This window comes from Aotus nancymaae, unplaced genomic scaffold, assembly GCF_030222135.1.
Source record: "Aotus nancymaae isolate 86718 unplaced genomic scaffold, 86718_ANA_hifiasm-v0.15.2.pri h1tg000051l, whole genome shotgun sequence".
Taxonomy (NCBI): domain Eukaryota; kingdom Metazoa; phylum Chordata; class Mammalia; order Primates; family Aotidae; genus Aotus; species Aotus nancymaae.
In genome coordinates, this window is record NW_026988465.1 from 24,807,469 (window position 1) to 24,829,550 (window position 22,082).

General features: G+C 36.4%; 2 protein-coding genes across 2 annotated transcripts; both read left to right on the plus strand.

The window, feature by feature from the left end:
- The first annotated feature begins 2,186 nt into the window (after positions 1-2,186).
- LOC105726377 (putative olfactory receptor 2W6) lies at positions 2,187-3,125 on the plus strand. The gene has a single exon (XM_012465803.2). It carries the CDS (start codon positions 2,187-2,189, stop codon positions 3,123-3,125), a length of 939 nt encoding a protein of 312 aa, XP_012321226.2.
- A 12,643-nt stretch (positions 3,126-15,768) lies between these two features.
- On the plus strand, positions 15,769-16,710 carry LOC105726376 (olfactory receptor 2B6). Its single transcript, XM_012465802.2, has one exon. The coding sequence runs from the start codon at positions 15,769-15,771 to the stop codon at positions 16,708-16,710; it is 942 nt and encodes a 313-aa protein (XP_012321225.1).
- The last annotated feature ends 5,372 nt before the right edge of the window (positions 16,711-22,082 follow it).

Consider the following 22,082-nt stretch of genomic DNA (forward strand, 5'->3'; position numbering starts at 1 on the left):
ATTTAAAGTCCATAAACACAGGAATGCAGTCCTTACAAAGGAAAGGCTTGATAAGGAAGAGTAATGATTGAATTGACGTGGCCATATAAGGAGAAAGGAGTGAACACATGGCTTAACCACTTTGAATTAGAATGAAAAATTTGTGAGGGTAATCCTAGTTTAATAATCCCTGGTTGATCTGAGAAAGAAGAAAAAAAAATAAAACAACTTGGGTTTATGACATTCTACTTTGTGGTCCATAAACATTCATACACATACATACAGGTCATAGGGAAAATGCTGATTGTGATAACTATGGAATGAGACAGTCACTACCAATCACAGTTCTGCAAAGACTATGGTGACTTAAATTAAGTGTCAAAGTTTTAATGTATAAAATCTTAAAGCTGTTGCTGCGAACACATGCCATAACATGATTTAATTATGGCAAAGCATTCTTACAACAGTGGATTTGAACTCTGTTTTGAGCCTCTATATAACTGAGAAATACAGAAGATTCACTTTTAAGAGTCACAATGCTATTACTTTTTACTAACTGCTTAATTTGAAAAATATTCAAAAATATTAGTAAGTGGGACTCTGCCTTTAGTTAATTCACATTATATAGTACATTCACTTTAAGACCTAAAATCACCAACAAATAAAGAAAAATATTTTTGTTCTATGAGATCATAGGAATCAGCTAAATAAAATATTCAAAGTGGATTCTTTGTGAGAATAAAATGCTGAATATTAGTTCCATTGGGATTGACTTTGGGGAATCGCCTTGTTTCTGTCTTTTCCATCTGTATGCAAAAGCATTCCCAACATCAGAAAAGTCACTCAATTCTAGGGTTTAAATACACTTCAGTGATGTAAAACATACTTTTATCACAGAGGCTTTGGATAGGCTGAGGATACTGAGGTGATGATGTAAGCTTTTCATTGCTGTCTTATCTGACACATATATGTCAGGGTCATGCCCACTAAATAAAATGAAAGGATCAGAGAGGTAGATGTGAATAAGAATGAAGCAATCTCCTTCCTAAAATTTTGCTTGATCACTTGCACCCTGCTGAGTTTAGGTATGACTCTAGGTTTTCCAGTATTGTTGAGACAATACTTAGAATGAGATTTCACCTAATAGCAAGCCTGGCTTGATCCAGAGATACAAACCACTATTTCTTTTTCTTTTTTTTTAACAATCAAGTAGATGAAGTGTTTTTTTTGTTTTTTGGTATTTTTGAGACTGTGTCTCGCTCTGTCGCGCAGGTTGGAGTGCAGTGGTGCAATCTCAGCTCACTGCAACCTCCACCCCCTGGGTTCAAGCAATAGTAAGAATTGTTCAGCCTCCCAAGTAGCTGGGATTCCAAGCGCCCGCAAGCACACTCAGCTAATTTTTTTGTATTTTTAGTAGAGACAGGGTTTCACCATGTGGGCCAGGCTGGTTTTGAACTCCTGACCTCAAGTGATCCACCCACTTTGGCCTCCCAAAGTGCTAGGATTACAGGTGTGAACTACCATGCCCAGCCCAAATGACCACGCCCAGCCCAAAACCACTTTGTCTATCCAAGGTTCAGGTACGGCTAGAAAAATTTGCTACCTATTTTAAAAAGTTGGAAATTCTGAGTGTTAATTCCTCAGCTTTTGAAAGTAATTTTTTACATCCTGCCTAATTGGAAAAAAGTGATGCAATCCCAGTACCTTGGGAGGCCAAGGTGGGCAGATCATGAGTCAGGAGTTTGAGACCAGCCTGGCCAATATGGTAAAACCCTGTCTCTACTAAAAATACAAAAATTAGCTGGGCATGGTAGCACATGCCTGTAGTCCCAGCTACTCAGAAGACTGAGACAGAAGAATCACTTGAACCCGGGAGGTGGAGGTTGGCTGCAGTGAGCTGAGATCACGCCACTGCACTCCAGACTGGGTGACAGAGCAAGACTCTGTCTCAAAAAAAAAGTCATGCAAAATATTGGTAAATCACCATAGCCAGGAGCCAAAAAAAAAAAAAACCCTCCCAAATACTATGCTCCTCAGACCAAATAATGATTTAATCTGTACCTATTAAAATTTTGGGTTAAGCATCCCACATATCCAAGGAAGTTTCCATTCTACTATTTTACCAGTCATTCGATTTTAAAGGACTAGGTCTGTGCTGCTCACTGGCACTCATCTTTCTCTCAACAGGTAATAAGTAGCCACAGGTGATGGAAAAGGATAATAGGAGTTCCATCAAAGGCTTCATCCTGGTGGGCTTCTCTGACCGTCCCCACCTAGAGCTGATCCTCTCTGTGCTTGTCCTCATCTTTTATCTGCTGACTCTTGTTGGCAACATGACCATCATCTTGCTTTCGGCTCTGGATTCCCGGCTGCACACACCAATGTATTTCTTTTTAGCAAACCTCTCATTCCTGGACATGTGTTTCACCACAGGCTCCATCCCTCAGATGCTCTACAACCTTTGGGGCCCAGATAAGACCATCAGCTATGTGGGTTGTGCCATCCAGCTGTACTTTGTCCTGGCCCTGGGAGGGGTAGAGTGTGTCCTCCTGGCGGTCATGGCCTATGACCGCTACGCTGCAGTCTGCAAACCCCTGCACTACACTGTCATCATGCATCCACGTCTCTGTGGACAGCTGGCTTCAGTGGCATGGTTGAGTGGCTTTGGCAATTCTCTCATAATGGCACCCCAGACATTGATGCTACCCCGCTGTGGGCACAGACGGGTGGACCACTTTCTCTGTGAGATGCCAGCACTAATTGGCATGGCCTGTGTAGACACCATGATGCTTGAGGCACTGGCTTTTGCCCTGGCAGTCTTTATCATCCTGGCACCACTCATCCTCACTCTCATTTCTTATGGTTACATTGCAGGAACAGTGCTTAGGATCAAGTCAGCTGCTGGGCGAAAGAAAGCCTTCAGCACTTGTAGCTCCCATCTAACTGTCGTCTCTCTCTTCTACGGTGCAATCATATACATGTACCTCCAGCCAGCAAATACTTATTCCCAGGACCGGGGCAAGTTTCTTACTCTTTTCTACACAATTGTCACTCCCAGTGTTAACCCCCTGATCTATACACTGAGAAATAAAGATGTCAAAGAGGCCATGAAGAAGGTGCTAGGGAAAGGGAGTGCAGAAATATAGGGAGGGGTGATTAAATTTTAGGATTGTCTTTTGACCCATCTTCTATATATGTTGTTAGACCTAGCAAATACAGGAATGTTTTGGCATTGCAGACTGAAGAGACATTTAATGAGATGGGGAATTCAATGGTTTAGCTAGGTCAAGAAAGTATGGGCAGAGAGCAGTGGCTCGCGCCTGTAATCCCAACACTTTGGGAGGTGGGCGTATTGATGCTTGAGTCCAGGAGTTTGAGACCCATGTGAGCAACATACTGAGACCCCCATTTCTACGGAGAATTTAAAAAGTTAGCCGGGCATGGTGGTGCATGCCTATAGTCCCAGCTACTCAGGAGGCCGAGGTAGGAGGATTGCTTGAACCTGGGAATTTGAGGCTACGGTGAGCCACGTTCATGCCACTGCACTCAGCCTGGGTAACAGAGCAAGACTCTATCAGAAAGAAAGAAAGAAAAAGAGAGAGAGGAAGGAAGGAAGAAGGAAGGAAGGAAGAAAGAAAGGAAAGAATGGTAAAAAAGTGTAACATTCCCCCTGAGTTGACAATCACTTGTATTCCTTTCAAGTCCTTCTAAATCAAGCATTTATCACCAGAAGGCTCCAAAATATTGTCCGTGAATGTAGACACCAGGTATTTTTGTTCCTATACTAGTTTTTATTACAGTTATTTAGTAGGTCCTCAACAATATATGAAAAGAAAAATCTTAGAAGGACTTAGTAGGCCCTCAACAATATGTGAAAAGAAAGATCTTCGAAGTAGTGCTGAAGAAACACTTTTTTCCTGAAAAATTCAAGTGTGCTTTTATAGTGCCAAATGCTTGAAAGAGAGTCAAAATAAATTGTTTAATTATCCAGCTTTAGTACCTCCAACACCATTATCAACTGTGGATTCTGCACATTTTGAATCATTTATATAACTGAGTTTAATGACATTTAGATTTTTTGCCGTAGAGAATCAAGAAGAAAAGGAGATAAAGCAAGACCATGAGGTGTTTGCTTTACATAGAAGGAAGACTTTCTTGTTACTACTAGATCCTTGTTATTATTACTGGTTAATGATAAAATAGAGTAAGGAGACTTCTTGATTAAAATGTTTAAAGATTATTAATCTCCACTTTTCCCATATGTTATCAGGATAACCTTGAAGACAGGCAGAGAGAAATGAGACTAATTCTGGGGGACTGTTAGAATATTATGATTGGGTATTCCCCAAGTGTTGATTTATTCACATTTACATTAATGATAGCAGTACCTCAACAGTCATCAGGGAAATTGATTTGAGTGGTTTGTGTCAAATGAATGGATGTCCACCTTAAAGGCAAGTATGTTTCTTCAGATCTGACCTATCTTTTGAATCAATCTCATCTCAAAACTTGGGAAAACATCTATTATGTTAACATTTCCACAAATGAATAAGGATTCTAAAATTTGGGAGTATTTCAAGCAGCATCATTAGGAACTGGATAAAAAAATGGTTTTAGCAATTTCTCATTTAAGCTCCCTCAGTGATTTTAAGAAAGGTCAGGTGAATCTAGAAGCCTTAGAAAATATATCACATAGCTAATGTATTTTCCTCAAAGTATATAATTGTCAGATACAAGGTGCATATTTACCTCTTTTTGAGCCCTAACTCTTGTGTTTTATCCAGGTGGATTATATTATATTTTATTTAGATTAGTTAGGGTTTATGAGAATGAGTTTTTGGTTTGGTTTTGATTGTGCAAGATATTCTGTTATTCCCATAAGAAGGCAGAAAAATTAGAATATATTTGATTCTTCCTATTTTGTTACACTGAGTAAAATATGATGTTTGGCCATGATGATGTTTATTGAAGGGATCAATTCAGCCAACGGAACTTGGAGACCCATGACTTAGCATTTTCCATCTCTTCTACTAGAAAACAACTTGTAGCATGTGTCTTACTAGCATGTATATACTATACATTTGTAAATAAATAAAAATTCTTTTAGAATCATTCTCTTAAAAACAATGATAATATTAATTTTTTATGATCTCCATACTGTTTAGACATGCATTACTTTAGAATTAATAGGTAGGACAGAAGATTAAGAAACAGAGTATAAATCTCTATAAATACATGGATTTTGGAAGCACCCTGTGGAATTTCTGACTAATTGTCTTCATAACTTTATTTCCTCCCCCACCAGCTTTATGTTAATCACACTCTACTCTGAAAAACAGAACAACTATTATAGGTTTTAGGGAATAATGAGTGTCAGGTCTCAAGGGAAAATGTCACGATGCCCTTAGCAACATTAACACGGCCCAGCATTGCCTTTTACTTAGTTTGTAGGATAGTTTACAAAGTTGACATAGTTTACTTAGGCATAAAGTGGAATAAATCAAATATATTCTAATACTTCTGCCTTCTCATGGTAATCACATAGTACCGCCCATAATTTAAAAAAATAGCAGAAACATTTCATTTTTATCCTCTACAAATTCTTCCTTTTGCTAATCTATGACTCATTCTTACAGACTGGTCTTTTACAGAGACAGAGCAGATGGAGGTTTAGATACAAGAACATCAGGATTCTACTCACTGTGCACAACTGCATATCTCTTAGCCATGGTGCTTAAACTACAAGAGAAATAAATATTACATATATGCCTCTGTGTGTGCTTTTGTACTCACTGTGATTTTAAATTATGATCGACGAGAGGACAGCTCAATAAGTGCCTGTTAATCAGATTATCACATCACTTTCCATCTTGTCTTGACAGGTAGTACAACAGCCATGAAGCAACTTCCACCTATTTTACATTTTGTATATTTTCAAGGTTTTCTTCCTCATTTATCCATTCAGCAAATTTATAATTAGCACCTACTGTGCACCAGGCATTGTTCTAGGTACTGGAACAAAATACGCAAAAATACACACCCACAAAATCATCATAGCATTGAGCTTGCATTCTAGTGGAGAAGTAAGAAAACTGACAAATACAAGAAACATGGTAGTAATACCTTTATAAGTGTTATGAAGATAAGTATAGCAGAGAAGAGTGGGAGGAACTACGAAGGGCTGCAATTCCAAACAGAGGAAGTCAGGGAAGACCTCAGAAAGTAGGTTCAAGGAAAGATATGATGGAGATAAGCAAAGAAAGCCCATCTGTGGGAGAGTGATCCCAGCAAAGGGAGTAGCGAGCACAATATTTTTTATCTCAGGAAAATGAGGAGGAACCAGAGAAAGGGATTGGGTGAGTAAGCGGAAGATCAAGAGCAGGTGTATCCTGAAAGAGCAGAAAGTGTTTCCAGAAGGAAGGAGTGATCGACTGTCTAACATGTGACTAGTAGGTCAAGTGAGGCTAGAAGTTTCGTGTTGTTAATGGGAATCACAAATATGCAATTTCTAGGACAAGCTTTGCAAAGCCCCCTTCACATGATGTGTGCTTTCATAAGCTCCTCCTAGTTAATTCCACTCCTCTCATCATAATATCCCCCATCCAATAATAAGCAGTCAGGCCTGGCATCAGAAGTCAGTACCTCAAGTTTGTCTTCAGGGTTTTTCACTAGTTACCTGTGGTCCCCCTCGACCCTTTGGTGTGGTACTGCGTGCAGCTCCAGCCTATCAGCACTCAGAGAGTTCTCACCTGGAGCCAGACATAGAGAGTCTCAGGAAAATCAAGCTGCTCCAAGCGACTCTACTTCCCCCAGATCTTATACACATATGTCAAAGATAAAGTTAGCTTTGAGGTTATACAGATCCACAGAGAGAAAGTCCAAGTGTTTAAAAACATGGACTTCCTGGCATAATTGGAATTCCATCTCTACTTTGGATTTAACCTCTCCACACCTCAGTTTCTTCACTTAAAAATGTGAATAATATTGCCATTCTCAAAGGGTTATTTTGATGTTTAAACGAGTTAATACCTGAAAGCATTTAGAATGGTTCCTGGCATGTCGTAAGCACTGTGTACGTGTTTGTAGGATTGTCACAATATATAAAATATGGTAGAGATAATAACCGTTAGAACAGTATTAGCCTGAAACAAGCTGATAATAAGTTCCGATGGGAAAAAAATGAAAGAAAAGTAAAAACCATGAAGGAGCACGGGCCCTTCCAAACGATATTATAAAGCTCTATAGTTAAAATAAGGTGGTATTAGTGCATGACTAGACCAGTGGACTAGAATAAAAAGTCCAGAATTAGATCCAAATATATATGGTAATTCAGTTTATGACAAAGATGTCATCTGAAATAACTAGGTACAAATGGAATTATTGTTATTGGTGCAGGATCATCTAGATCATCATTAAAAAACGTAAGATCCTTTCCTTAACACCCAATACAAGAATAAACCCCAAATGGATTGGGGATCTAAATAAAATTGAAAACATAAAAGTATCAAAAGGAAATGGATGAATTCCTCTTGATGATTGACTAATTTGTCTACATAATTTTTTTAATTATGGCAAAAATATTGTAAACAAAGTCAAAATGCAACTGGCAAGAATAGGAGAAAATATTCATAACATAGCACAGACAAAGGAGCCCTTAATGGGAGCCAACATCTTCAGCCTTTCTGCTGTTGTAGAATTTCTTTTACAGAAAACACAACTGGCTCACCTGCTTTATTGAGTTTGATTCTAATTTTCAGCAAATTTGCAAGACAGAGACATATGAAACATGATGTTCTCCCTCATTACTTTTCCCTTCCACAGTGCATTCATCATTTATATACATGAAATAACTTATTTCCACTTAATAATTTTTGCTAAACATTCAGTGCAAAGAATACTATAAACATATTCCAAACAAATACAGATATCAGAATGAGATAAATATTGCTAAGGATTTCTTCACCTCTCTCACTAAAACATTCACACATTCCTATGTTTTCACAAACTAGAATACTATTTCTAAGGCCACTAAGAACTGTAAGGTTCTCAATCTCACACCTTTCCAAATTTTCCTGTACCTTTGCATCTAGCTTCTATTCTTGAATCTTTACTTTTTGGGGGCCTAGCTGGACCCCGCACTGAGCCATACATATACCCAACATACAGGGATAAGATACCAAGATTACATTTATGAAAATGCCTAAATTCTTCCAGAATCATGCCCACTCTAATTTTGGGGCCATAATTAAAATTGGTTGAGTCATAATATCAGTTCCTGGAAATCCATCTAATCCAAGAACGCTCCACGTTTTATCTGAGCTTCAACATACTAAACATAATGATGTTGCTGATCTTCCCAGTCATAAAAGGGAAAATGTAAACCAAGAATGAGGTTTGCGTATTCTACTTTAATTTCCACTGCAAATTAGTCCTTGCCTGAGAGCGTGTTATGTTCTCAGGTAGCATTTAATCAAGCACAAATACCCATGCACATTTGTGGACATAGCCCAGACCCTTTCTTGTTTTGCTCTGATATACTGTTTTTCAAATTCTATATTCACCTTGCAGTGACTTTTGACTGATTATCTCTAAGCCTCTGACCACAGACCTTTAAATTTTTACTTAGTGTCTCAGATATTTAACACTTGTGTTTCCTAATGTACTATTAAAATTTGTCTTTCTCAATGCCCAGTTCCCCTACGTACAAGGTTCCTCCGGAGAGCTAAGCCTGAGTGATCCAACCTCCAAGGAGAGTCACTAAAATGCTACTGTAGCCAAGCCTATTTCATTCTGATATAAGGAGAGGTAATTGATTAGATGGTCAGAAATTAATACATGAAATTATAATTATATTGTTTCAAGAGATCTTTCTCTATTAATTAGGGTAAGCTGGGAGTGTTGAGTTTGGCAAGAATCATACTTAAGATTAGTCAAAGAGGAGAAATTAAACTTAAATGAACCAAAATGTAGATTCATAGCATATCTATGTTTCCTAAGAAATTATGTTAATTTAGGAAAATTTGTTTAACCTCTGTAAGCCTCCATTTCCACATTAAAAAAATAAAGTGTAGCAATTTTATAGGAGATTGTAAAGATAGTAAACATTGATATTATTATTATTATTATTAAACTACAGATTCTTCCCGGTTTCCAGTCCCTTGATAACTGAGCATTATTATTTCTTAATTTTTTACTTTAAGGACTACTGAAAATTTTTAGTTTATTTATCTTGGTTAATTCTGCAAATTAAAGATTTGTCTTTATTTTCTTGTTTGTTTAGCCTTCTGTTTTTTTCAAAATACTATGCCCTTTATTTAAATTATCTATTATAAGCATTTATGGGAAAAAAGAAAATAAAACATTATAAACATTTTCCCCTGACTAATCCTGCCCTCATGCTCACTCTTATTTTCAGAGACAAACGCTGATATTAGTTTCGGAAGGTTTTAAATAGTATACATTATTTTTTGTGGACTACCTCTTAATCTTTTTCCCTGGTTTACCTGATGCCCCTTTCTTCTCCCTTCACAGCTATCAGCCTCTGCCCTCTTCAGATTGCCCACAGGAAGGGGCTAATAAATGTTCTTCTTCATTCTTGTTCACTCTCATGTAATTCCATGCAGGCATACAATACATACAGTTATATTGAGAGCATTTTAGTTATTGTTTATATAATTAAGATCAAGTTATTTATTCTTTTTCTTACTCAGCAACATCACAGGCATATACTTCTGGATTAGGTTAATTACTTAGTCAATTTCCTATTGAGAAACTAACTTTTTTCTCTACTCTGGCCACCACAAAAATTACTACAATAAAAATTATTGTTTCTATGATTTATGTACCAGTAAATTTTATTCCATAGGAAATATTTCCATGAATGGCATTGCTATGCTAATGAATAGAATATTATTTTCCAGATTAACTGCTCTATTTATTTCTGAAATGTCAGTGACACTTTGAAATTTCTACCAATAATTTGAGAGTGGCCTTTTCCCTTCAGCAACATTAAAAATAGGAGTTACTGCTAGTGACATTGTTTTTTCAATCTGATAAGTGACTTATCACTACTACTTTAATATATTTGTCTGAATATTTGGGAATTTAAAATCTTATATAGATTTGCTATTCTGAGTTCACAGTATATATATACATATATGTATATATAAATATATATATGGTCATATTATTTAGCATTTATTTCAATTGTGATATTTGTATTTTTCTTGGGCTTTATAAAAACTCTGTATTGTATAGATACCAACATTTTTTATAACCACAATTATATTTTCTCACAACTACTTATCCTTGAAAGGTGATAAAACTACATGTTAGAATGTATAAAAACAAATCCTAGATAGAAAAAAACTATATAAAAATATAAATCATTTTTATTAATCTTGGAAAAAAATCTAGGAAATTACATTGACCTGAAGAAGAGGTTTTTAACTAAGGCTAGAAATTCAAAATCTATGAAAGAAAAGATACCTATTTAGATATATAATGAAGAAAACTATGCAAATCAAGGTAAAAATATTTCTACATCAAATTAATTGGAAGTCTATTTTAATGCATAGATATTGATCTCAGGATTTCAGAGTAAATGGACAGTTTTCTTTTCTGTGGCTTGACAGAACTTGCTTAGTAAAAAGGAAATGAACACTCAGTTTGATGGCACAAAATCCAGACTTTATTTGATAAGGTATTTTAGTCCCTACTATGATTCCCTTTTGTCTCAGCAACAATGGAGGAGACGATTCCCAGAGAAAGGGCATTAGGGAGCAAATCTAAAGTAAAATGAAACGTCATATCACAGAGATCTCCTTCTCTCTTCCCATCAGATACCATGGTCAATTACCGTAAACCACATGAGGATTGTTACCTTCCCCTGTAAGCCAGAGCACAGCCAACATTCATACATAAAGTTTCCTATCCCTCTCGTTTATTTTGTAAACCTGGTGAGGAGAATTCTGGAAAGACCAATAAATACCTTCATACTTGGTAATATAGTATCAGAAAAACATGCCTGATCATCTGTAATGCTTCATACCTATTCTCATATTTTCTAAATTAAACCCGAATGGAGAGCTCATAATTTACCAGTTACAGAGTGAAACAAGAGAAAAGTGAACAAACTTCACCGTATCAGTTTTACAATTAATAGCTTGCAAAAAGCTTGTTGAATCTGCATTCTTCCAGTTCATCCTACATGAATTCAAAGCTTCTTGGACACACAAATCATCCTATCACTAACGCTTAAGACAGAGGTAGGTAGAGCACATTTCTGAAATTTATTATATAAAACCTGCTAAAATTTGGGTGTTTTGAGCACTTATGGACTGTTTATCATTATCTCACTGAGAAAAATTTGACTCAACCTCAGCTTCTTAATTCCCTTTATTGGTTTTATACTGCCATTTGCAGTATAAATTTCCAGTATAAATATACTGGAAATTAAAACTTTAGAGCAGAGCAGGCTTGGATGTGAACCTTCTGTCTGCTATGTGCTAGCTTCTGAAAAGAATCTCTCTGAACCTCTAAATTCAGATTTCTATCTGAAAAATTAACCTTTTATGAAACAGACAAAAAACTGACAAACTTTTCTGTCTTGTCTAAGCCAAATTGCAATGTTGTATGTGAAAAAAATTACTCTAGTATTTATGCTTACACTCCAGCAGGAACATGGGTTCACTGTAGTATTTTTAAAGCTTTTTATACATTCTCAGAGGTATGATAATTACAGAAAACTTAGAAGCAAACAACTGTTATGTCAAATGGAAAACAGAAAACTCTGGTGTTAAAATGGAGTAAACTGCTTCCCAACACCATTGAGTAAACTGCCGAGTTGTGAAATAACTTAGTAGCAGCATCTAAACTACAGCTCTTGTCATATTTCTTATCTCAACGCTCGTTACATAGTAAACAGCTTAAAATGAAGTTTTCAAGACTTTGTTGAAGCTCATCATTGTGAATCCTCTGTCAGCCATGTGCTGACGAACTTCAGTGTGTAGACAGATAGATCAGATGATGGATGCAGTGCCAATATACAAGCAAATGGAGGGTGATTGCATTTATTCAGATAATACAACTGAAATATCCTGAGTTACTATAGATAAAAGTTCTAAAAATCCAAACAACCCTTTTCAACTGTTGCTTTTCACAACACTCACTTTTGTTTCTGCTTTGTTTGTTTTGTTTAGTTGAGACAGGGTCTCTGTAGCCCACACTGGAGTGCGGAGATGCTATCACGTCTCACTGCAGCCTCAACTTCCTGGGCTAAAACAATCCTTCCACATGAGCCTTCCGAGTAGTTCAAACTACAGGTGCATGCCACCACACCCAGCTAATTTTGTATTTTTGGTAGAGACAGGGTTTTGCCATATTGCCCAGGCTGGTCCTAAACTCCTGGACTCAAGCGATCTGCCAGGCTCAGCTTCCCAAAATACTGGGATTACAGGCAGGAGAGACTGCACCTGGCCTAACACTCATTTTTTCTTTCCTGCAGTTGTAACATAGTTGCTACGCTGTTGGATCCCTTTTGTCTCACATTATTAAAATAAGTTTCTATGTTGATCAAAGGAGAGCTTGTTACTGAAAACTGAGAATGATATCCTCTGAAGATGCTGTAAACAGAATTCTTTTTGGGATCAGAGGAATAGATTGTGCGGCCTTTTGAGACCTCAGCCACGACTGGGCACCAACAGCATAGGCGTAATCAGATAAATAATTGGTTAGCCTGTCTGCAAGGATTTCAGAGATACAAGTTTCCTACTTGTTTCCATTGTTAGCAAGTCCTTCCTATCCAATGATAGTGATAAGAATAACAATTCAAATTATTTGAATCCTCTGTGTGCAAAATAATATTTCAACTTTTTTTTTTTTTTTTTTTTTTTGAGATGCAGTCTCGCTCCATTGCCCAGGCTAGAGTGCAGTGGCATGATCTCAGCTCACTGGAACCTCTACCTCCCAGGTTCAAGCGATTCTCATGCCTCAGCCTCCCGGGTAGCTGGGATTACAGGCATGTGCCACCACCCCAGGTTAATTTTTGTATTTTTAGTAGAGATGGGGTTTCACCATGTTGGCCAGACTGGTCTTGAACTCCTGACCTCAGGTGATCCACCTGCCTCGGCCAGCCAAAGTGCTGGGATTACAGGCATGAGCCACCATACCCAGCCAATTTTTCAACTTTTTAACAGAAGTTTTCTTTTTAAGAGTGAACATGTATTGAGGTTACTGGATGTTTGAAAGATGGGGAAATTTTGCCCCAAAAGTGAGCAAAGCAGAATATAAGAATGAGTTGCACTGCAGTCTCCCCAGCGCTTTCGTTCTGCACTGCCCTCTGGCCCTCTGTTGCCATTCCCCCTGCCTTCTGCAAAGCTTGTATTTTATTTTCCCTTCTTCGTGCCTTCACTGCTGTGGCTCATGGACATTACGTATAACAGAAGTGCATTTAATACATTTGTAATTGCTAAACCTCAGTGAGAAAGAGCAAGAAATTAATTGCATTTCTCCCTTCTATAATTTTCATTAGTCAGGGCTTCTTGGAGAGTTTGGTTTTGGCAGAATTCTAGCAGAGAAATGCCGGATACAGGGCTGGTCAGGGAAGGCCACTGGCCCCAGTTAGGAGAAAGCATATGCAATGCCCTCAGTGATGAGGTATCTCCTGACAATAATTTGAAAATTATTTCAATCTCCAATATTACAGCTAGAGAGACCTTATAACTTATCAACCAAACATGAACCTTATAACTTATCACCCAAACATGAACCTTATAACTTATCACCCAAACATGAACCTTATAACTTATCACCCAAACATGAACCTTATAACTTATCACCCAAACATGAACCCTTAAAACTTATCACCCAAACATGAGCCCTTATAACTTATCACCCAAACATGAACCCTTCTGAAGATTGCGGAGTTCTATTAGTAATTGTGTCAGAACAGCAGGAGTAAACTCGCAGTCCTGGTCAAACTGAGACATGCAGTCACACTAATTATATAGAGAGGGTATTTTCCAATACTTGTTAACTCAAGGAAATTGTGAACTTGTGAAATCTCTTTCTATGGATTTCATTTGTTCTGCTTTTCAGAATTCCTATAATGAATGGCAACTCTCTGTTTTTGAATATTTTTGTCAGTAAGATGCCTAATGCCCAATGCCCCTGCGTTCTAGTGTTTAGAAAATGTCCATGTAGATTAATGTAGATTCTGTTTTAAAAATCTGTTAGGAGGTAAAAGCCTAAATTCATGTAAGAATTTTTACAGTACTGAAGTCTAAAGCAGTGCTTGTCTTTATAGTAAAACACACATTTAATAATAATTTAAAATTTATGATCCTATCCTTAAATTTACATTTTTATACAAACAAAATAATAATAAAATAATAGAGGTTGGCATTAGTAAGATAGATGACTTTGGAAATTTTCAACTGGTAGCTTTGACTTATATTAGTACCTAGCAAATTTAGGGCTCTGAACAGCCTCTGCCCTGAATGTCTCCAAGTTCCTGTATCATATGATACTTTCATTCACATTGCTGTGTGGCATTATGCCAGTCAGTTTACATTAAAGATAACATTTATACTTCACATCAGATAGTTACTATTACCTCTGTTGTCAAAGTTGCTGGTATTGGAGCTTTGGAGGGAATAAGAAGATAAATTTTAACTCACAGGGCCATTTTTTATTGGCAACCCTAGGACACTTAGAGTTCTGAAAATCATACATAATTTTCCCCTGAGCATCAGAGGATGACTACAGCTCCTTTTGTCTACACTTTGTACCACTATCCCAGGAAGGCATTATTATACTCATTTTATGGATGAGGAGCTTGAAGCTCACAGAAAGTAAGAAATATTCCCAGGAGGATGTAACTAATGACTTATGTGGTGGGGATGTGAACCCAGACTTGTCCGCCTCCAAATTCCATGCTACTAATGTCTTTTCATTCCAATTTGATAAGGTCCTAAAAGGCAAAAGATGTTTCTTTGAAATGTGTCTAATAGCTTGCTAGAGCTTATACACAGAATTTTTGAGGTGGTCTAAATAATTTTAATTGTTTCACATCATATTTTCTCACTCATAAGTGGGAACTAAGCTATGAGGATGCAAACGCATACAAATGATACAGTGGACTTTGGGGACTTGGGGGAAAGGGTGGGAGGGAGCTGAAGGATGAAAGACTACACATTGAGTACAGTGTACACGACTGGTAATGGGTGCACCAAAAACTGAGAAATCACCGCTAGAAAACTTATTCAAGTAACCAAACACCACCTGTTCCCCCAAAACCTATTGAAATAAAAAAAAAAATTTAAGAAACTAACAAACTGTTTCAAATGACAAAGCAGTCTCCTTAACATTGAGAAATCAGAGTGAGAAAAATAATGTGTTAGTGATTATAACCGAATCTAATAATAGCTATCTATGTGGAAAGTACTACAAAGATTAACCAAATTACAAAAAAATTAAAGAATACATTTTGTGAAAGTTGTTTAAATCAGGAATGCACTTTCAAAATTTTAGCTTTCACTTTTGCAGTGATGATACATACATAGAAAGATTAAATTTTAGAAATATGAGCATTTCTAAATGCTCATATTGGTAATTATGAGCATTTTCAACTGTATATTTTTCATGTTATAAAACAAGCAATATCAGTTCTGTAAATATCTTCAAACAGGTAGCAAAATGACTATAACTAACTGAAATAGTTAACAAATATATGTTAATTAACTTCCTGAGTTTTTCTGTTGCAGGAAACCAAGAATTGAAACATTAATCATGAATTGGGTAAATGAGAGCACCATACAGGAATTTATCCTTCTGGGTTTCTCAGATCGACCTTGGCTGGAATTTCCACTCTTTGTGATCTTCTTGATTTCTTACATTGTGACCATCTTCGGCAATCTGACAATTATTCTAGTGTCACGCTTGGACTCCAAACTCCATACCCCCATGTATTTTTTTCTTACCAATCTATCACTCCTGGACCTTTGCTACACCACATGTACAGTCCCACAAATGCTAGTAAATTTATGCAGCAACAGGAAAGTAATCAGTTACGGGGGCTGTGTGGCCCAGCTTTTCATATTTCTGGCCTTGGGGGCTACTGAATGTCTTCTCCTGGCCGTCATGTCCCTTGATAGGTTTGTAGCCATTTGTCGGCCTCTCCACTACTCGGTTCTCATGCACCAGAGGCTCTGCCTCCAGTTGGCAGCTGCATCCTGGATTACTGGTTTTGGTAACTCAGTGTGGTTGTCTACCCTGACTCTCCAGCTGCCACTCTGTGACCCTTATGTGATAGATCACTTTCTCTGTGAGGTCCCTGCACTGCTCAAGTTGTCCTGTGTCGACACAACAGCAAATGAGGCAGAACTATTCCTCGTCAGTGTGCTATTCCATCTAATACCCCTGACACTCATCCTTACATCATATGCTTTCATAGTCCAAGCAGTGTTGAGAATCCAGTCTGCTGAAGGTAGACAAAAAGCATTTGGGACATGTGGTTCTCATCTAATTGTGGTGTCACTTTTTTATGGTACAGCTACCTCCATGTACCTGCAACCACCTTCACCCAGCTCCAAGGACCGGGGAAAGATGGTTTCTCTCTTCTATGGAATCATTGCACCCATGCTGAATCCCCTTATATATACACTTAGGAGCAAGGAGGTAAAGGAAGCCTTTAAAAGGTTGGCTGCAAGAGTCTTTTTAATCAAGAGATAAGAAATATGCAAATGATAAGCTTTGCCAAAGACAAAATGTTTACTTAACTTACTAACTTCTCTGCCAGTTGCCCTATTTTTGCCGTTACTGTAGAGAACAATTATAATCTTCCTCAAATAAAATTTGTTGGACAAAGAGCTATATTTGTTTCTGTTGCCTAAATGTTTTCATTACTGAACAAGCCCCCAGAATTGACCTTCCAATTCACCAAAATCTGTAATCATAACATCTTCAAGGTTTGTCAAACTTTACATCAATGTTTGTACAATTCAGTGTAACTTAGACTTTTAGAAAAGCCAGAAATTCTTTCTCCAATCTCTCTCTCTCACTCTTTCTTTCTCTTTCACACACACACACACACACTAGTTAAAGGAGGCTTACTGAAACTCTCACACCTCAACACTTTAAATTTGGATCTGAGGTTAGCAATCTCTAGTTTTAAATTTTTTACTACCACACAGGCATAAGGAAATCTATAATATTTATTCTAAAATTATAACCAGATTTTCCGTTTTCTTAGCATATTTCTGTACTCATGTTTTTCCTACTATGAAAGCATCCTTTTTACTTCCTTTGCAAATCAAACCCTAGATACTTATTAGGTGCGGCTAATTTTCTTTTACTTGAATCTTTTTTTCATAACTATCCCAACTATCAGTATTATCTACTGTTCTCTTAAATCCTAAAGCACTTACAGCTTAGATTTCAAAATAGCACATTTTGTGATGATTTCCAAAGTTTTCTTGTTTAGTACTTTTTTCTTGCATAATATTAGTCTAATTATATTTTATTCTTGAGGGTATAAAAACTATATCACACATTTTACCCTATCACCTTTAGAAGTCATCACAGTGCTGAAGAAGTGGCATGCATTTACATTACTAGTTTATTCTTTTGGTTGAGTGATTCATTTACATATAACAATTTAACAACCTTGCCACCCTACTTTATCCATTGCTTTCTTCTACTAATACATTATACATGTAGAAGATACAATAACTTAAAATATATTTATCATGTTTCTTATTAAAACCAACAGTAACTCCATGCACTTTTGCCATAATTAAATGTTAACAGAGAAATAAATCTGGTTTGCCAAGTTCTGACTTCAGTTTTCTCTCCGAATGGGAATAATTATCATAAAAAGCATAAATGGAAGTGAAATACTGATAAAGGATATTGAAAGCTTAAGACTTTTCTTAAAAAGCTAATTACTTTTTAATTGAAGCTACTTTTCTCACTGAAAATTAATTCATCGCTAAAGGTCCAAACAAATGACTGATCAGATTACTGGAGACAAATGTGTATCTCAAAGCTAATGTCAGTGTAGTTTGGTGAATTATGAAGACATAGACGAGAAATCAGAATTCCAGAAATTGAAATAGTCAATTTTTAAAATGAGAGGTCAATTGATTGAATTAATTTTATAATTGTAGATTTGGTTTTAACTAGTATTTATAGTGGTATGCTGGTGTATAATTTTATACTGGTAATTTCTATAACTAAGCTATTATCAGTTACCTTGAGAATAACAAAAATATATTAATGATTAATTTAGAACAAGACATATTAAACTATCCTATTTTGCAATTCTGAGAAATTTATTTTTCTAATATAAAACATTTTTAAGGAGAATGTATTTTGGATTTTTTTTTACTTGTAATAAAATATACATAAAATTTGCAAGTTTAACCGTTAAGTGTACAGCCAGTGACATGAAGTACCTTCACATTGTACATCCATCTCCAGGACTTTTTCATCTCCTGAAACCAAAACTCCCTACCCATTAAACAATAACTACCCATATTCCATATTCTGTCCCCACCAGCCCTGGTAACCACTATAGTATTTTCTGTCTATGATTTTGAATACTCTAGATACCTCATATAAGTGAAATCATAGAGTGTTTTTTCTTTGTGACTTATTTCACTTAGCATAATGTCTTTAAGTTTCATCCATGTTGTAGCATGTGTCAGAATTTCCTCCCTTTTTAAGACTGAATAATATTGTATTGTATGTATATACCACATTTGGCTTATCTATTCATCTGTTGATAGGTACTTGAGTTGCTTTTACCTTTTGGCTATGTTGACTCATCCTGCCATGAATATGGGTGTATGAATATCTGTCTGAGTTCCTGCTTTCAGTTCTTTTGGGTATATACCCAGAAGTGGAATTGCTAGATCACATGGTAATTCTACTTTTAATTTTTTAACAAACTGCTATACTGTTTTCTGCCATAGTGGCACCATTTTTCATTCTCACCAACTGTGCACAGGGATGTAATTTCTCCACATAGCTCATTTTAATAAAGCTAATTCTTATAAAGTTTTTTATGATATATATTTTATGACATAGAGAATAACCAGAAAATAGTAGAGTTCCATTTGTTGATATCTATTTCTATATCCTCACACAAAAGTTGATTAATGGAAATACTCAAAAAGAAGTTTTATTGTAATAGAACATAAATATTTAAATATAAGAACAATCAGGTACAACAAGGAATGGTAAACTAAATCTAGGGAATAAAACTGAACATCATATATTGGAGGCTAAGGCAGGAGACTCACTGGAGCCCAAGAGTCAAGGCCAGCCTTGGCAATATAGCAAGACCCATCTCTAAAAAAGTAAAAAATAAAATTGAACATCAATGCTCAAAAACTGTTACTACATGTTATATTCTACGTAATAGTAGAAATTATAAGATTGGCAGTGACTCTCACAAGGATAGAATTAAGGACATATATTCATGGTACCACATGTAGATTATTGAATTCATTTCAACTCATAATTAATAATCCTTATAACAGATATACCTATCCTTATAGGGAGTTTTTATAATAAATTGCATCCATGACAATCACTTCCACTGAGGTCCAGAGAAACAAAATGTGAAACAGAAATGACAGATAAATTGAAACATTTGGTAAAATGCCATATAGAAAAGGAGTTAGACTTTATTTGCGTGGTTTCTAAAATAGAAAGAACAAGTAAGAAATACATAGAGACAATTCAGGTTGTATCCAAGAACTTGCTCACAGTCAGTAAAAGATAAAAATGGAATGATTTGGCTTCATGAATAATAAAAATTTCCTGGCGAGGTACAGTGGCTCATGCATGTTATCCCAGCAATTTGGGAGGCCGAGGCAGGAGGATCACTTAAGGTTAGGAGTTTGAGACCAGCCTGGCCAACATGGTGAAACCCTGTCTCGACTTAGAACACAAAAATTAGCCAGGCATGGTGGCACACACCTGTAGTCCCAGCTACTCAGGAGGCCATAGTAGGAGAATTGCTTGAACCTGGGAGGCAGATATTGCAGTGAGCCAAGATTGTGCTGCTGCACTCCAGCCTGGGCAACAAGAGTGAGACTCTGTCTCAAATAAATAAATAAATAAATAAATAATTTAAAAATTAAAATAATTTATTTAGCAACAGTTATTCAAGTATATCACTTTGTGGAAATATTTCATATGGTATTCGAATACTAGAAGGATGATTACATGACTTATAGGATGATTTCTAACCCAGAGATTCTGTGAGTAAAAATAAGGAAGGAATATAACTTAGGAACAAAATAACTGTCTAGAGCCAAAAGTTCTGATGTATTGGAATGTTTAATTAAAGAGTGGGATGAACAGCTATCTATAGACATTCACAGGCTGAAGCTATATAGCCTATCATCCTCTGATTAAGCAGAATAACACTAACTTGCTTTCTATTGTTTTATGACTTTTAGTAAATTTATACAGTTGTTCACCAGCTGTACTTTATGATTGCTTCCAGTTTGGGTTATTTTGAGTAATGTTTATATGAAAATGCATAATTTTTATATAGATATATTTTCATTTTTCATGAGCAAACATCTAGGAGTAGAAATGCTAGCAACTCCATGTATAAATCTTTAACAAACTACTAAGCTATTTTCTAAAGTGATTACACCATTTTACATTCCTTCCAGCAACATATGAGGGTTTTAATTTCTCCCCATACTAACTGACACATCTTTTCAGCCTTTTGGATTATAGTCATTCTAAAGTATGTGTAGCAGTATCTAATTATGCATTTAATTAGCATTTTCCAAGTGATTAATGATGTTAAGCATATTCTCATGCTCTTCTTAGCCACTTATATAGCTCCTTTTGTAAAAAATACATTCAAATATTTTGACCATTTATCAAATGAATTGTCATATTATCAAGTTTTTTAATATATTGTATACACAGTCTTTATCAGATACATATTTAACAATTATTTTCTCTTAGTCTGTAGCTTTTTGTTGTTGTTGTTGTTGTTTTGACAGAGTCTTGCTCTGTTGCCCAGGTTGGAGTGCAGTGGTGCAATCTTGGCTCACTGCAACCTTTGCCTTCTGGGTTAAAGCTTGTTTCATTTTTAACAACTTCACTGAGATATAACTTACATACCATAAAACTTACTCACTTAAAAGTACTGTTCAGGCCAGGTGGGGTGGCTCATGCCTGTAATCCCAGCACTTTGAGAGGCCGAGATGGGAGGATCACTTGAGCCCAAGGAGGTCGAAGCTGCAGTGAGCCCTGATTGTGCCACTGCACTCCAGCCTGGTTTTCAAGTACATTCACAAAATTCTGTAATTATCATCACAGTTGAATTTTAGAAATTGTTCCCAAAGAAACCTTGTGTACCTTAGCAGTCACTTTCCATTTCCCCTGCTCTTCAATTCCAACCCAAGCCATTGGCAACCATTAGTCTACTTTTTATATCTATAGATTAGCCCATTCTAGACATTTCATATACATGGAGTCATACAATATATGGTCTTTTGTAACTGGCTTCTTCCACTTAACATGTTTTCAAGGCCCATTCATGTTGTAACATGTTTCAGTACTTCATTTTTTTAATTGTCGAATAATATTCCATTGCATGGATATACTTAATTTCGTTTATCCATTCATCAGTTGATGAAAATTTCAGTTGTTTCTACTTTTTGGCTTTTATGAATAATGTCACTATGAACATTTGAGTATAAATTTTGTGTGGACATATGTTTTCATTTCTCTTAGGTATATATTTTACATATGTGTGAAATTGCTGGGTCATATAGTAAAACTATGGTTAATTTTTTTGTTGTTTTTTTGAGAAAGAGACTCTGCCACCCAGGCTGGAGTGCAGTGGGGCAATCAGCTCATTTCAACCTCTGCCTCCCGGGTTCAAGTGATTCTCCTGCCTCAGCATCCTGAGTAGCTGGGATTACAGGCATCCGCCACCATGCCTGGCTAATTTTTGTGTTTTTAGCAGAGACAAGGTTTTGCCATGCTGGCCAGGCTGGTCTCAAACTCCTGATGTCAGGTGATCTGCCTGCCTCAGCCTCCCAAAGTGCTGGGTTTACAGGTTT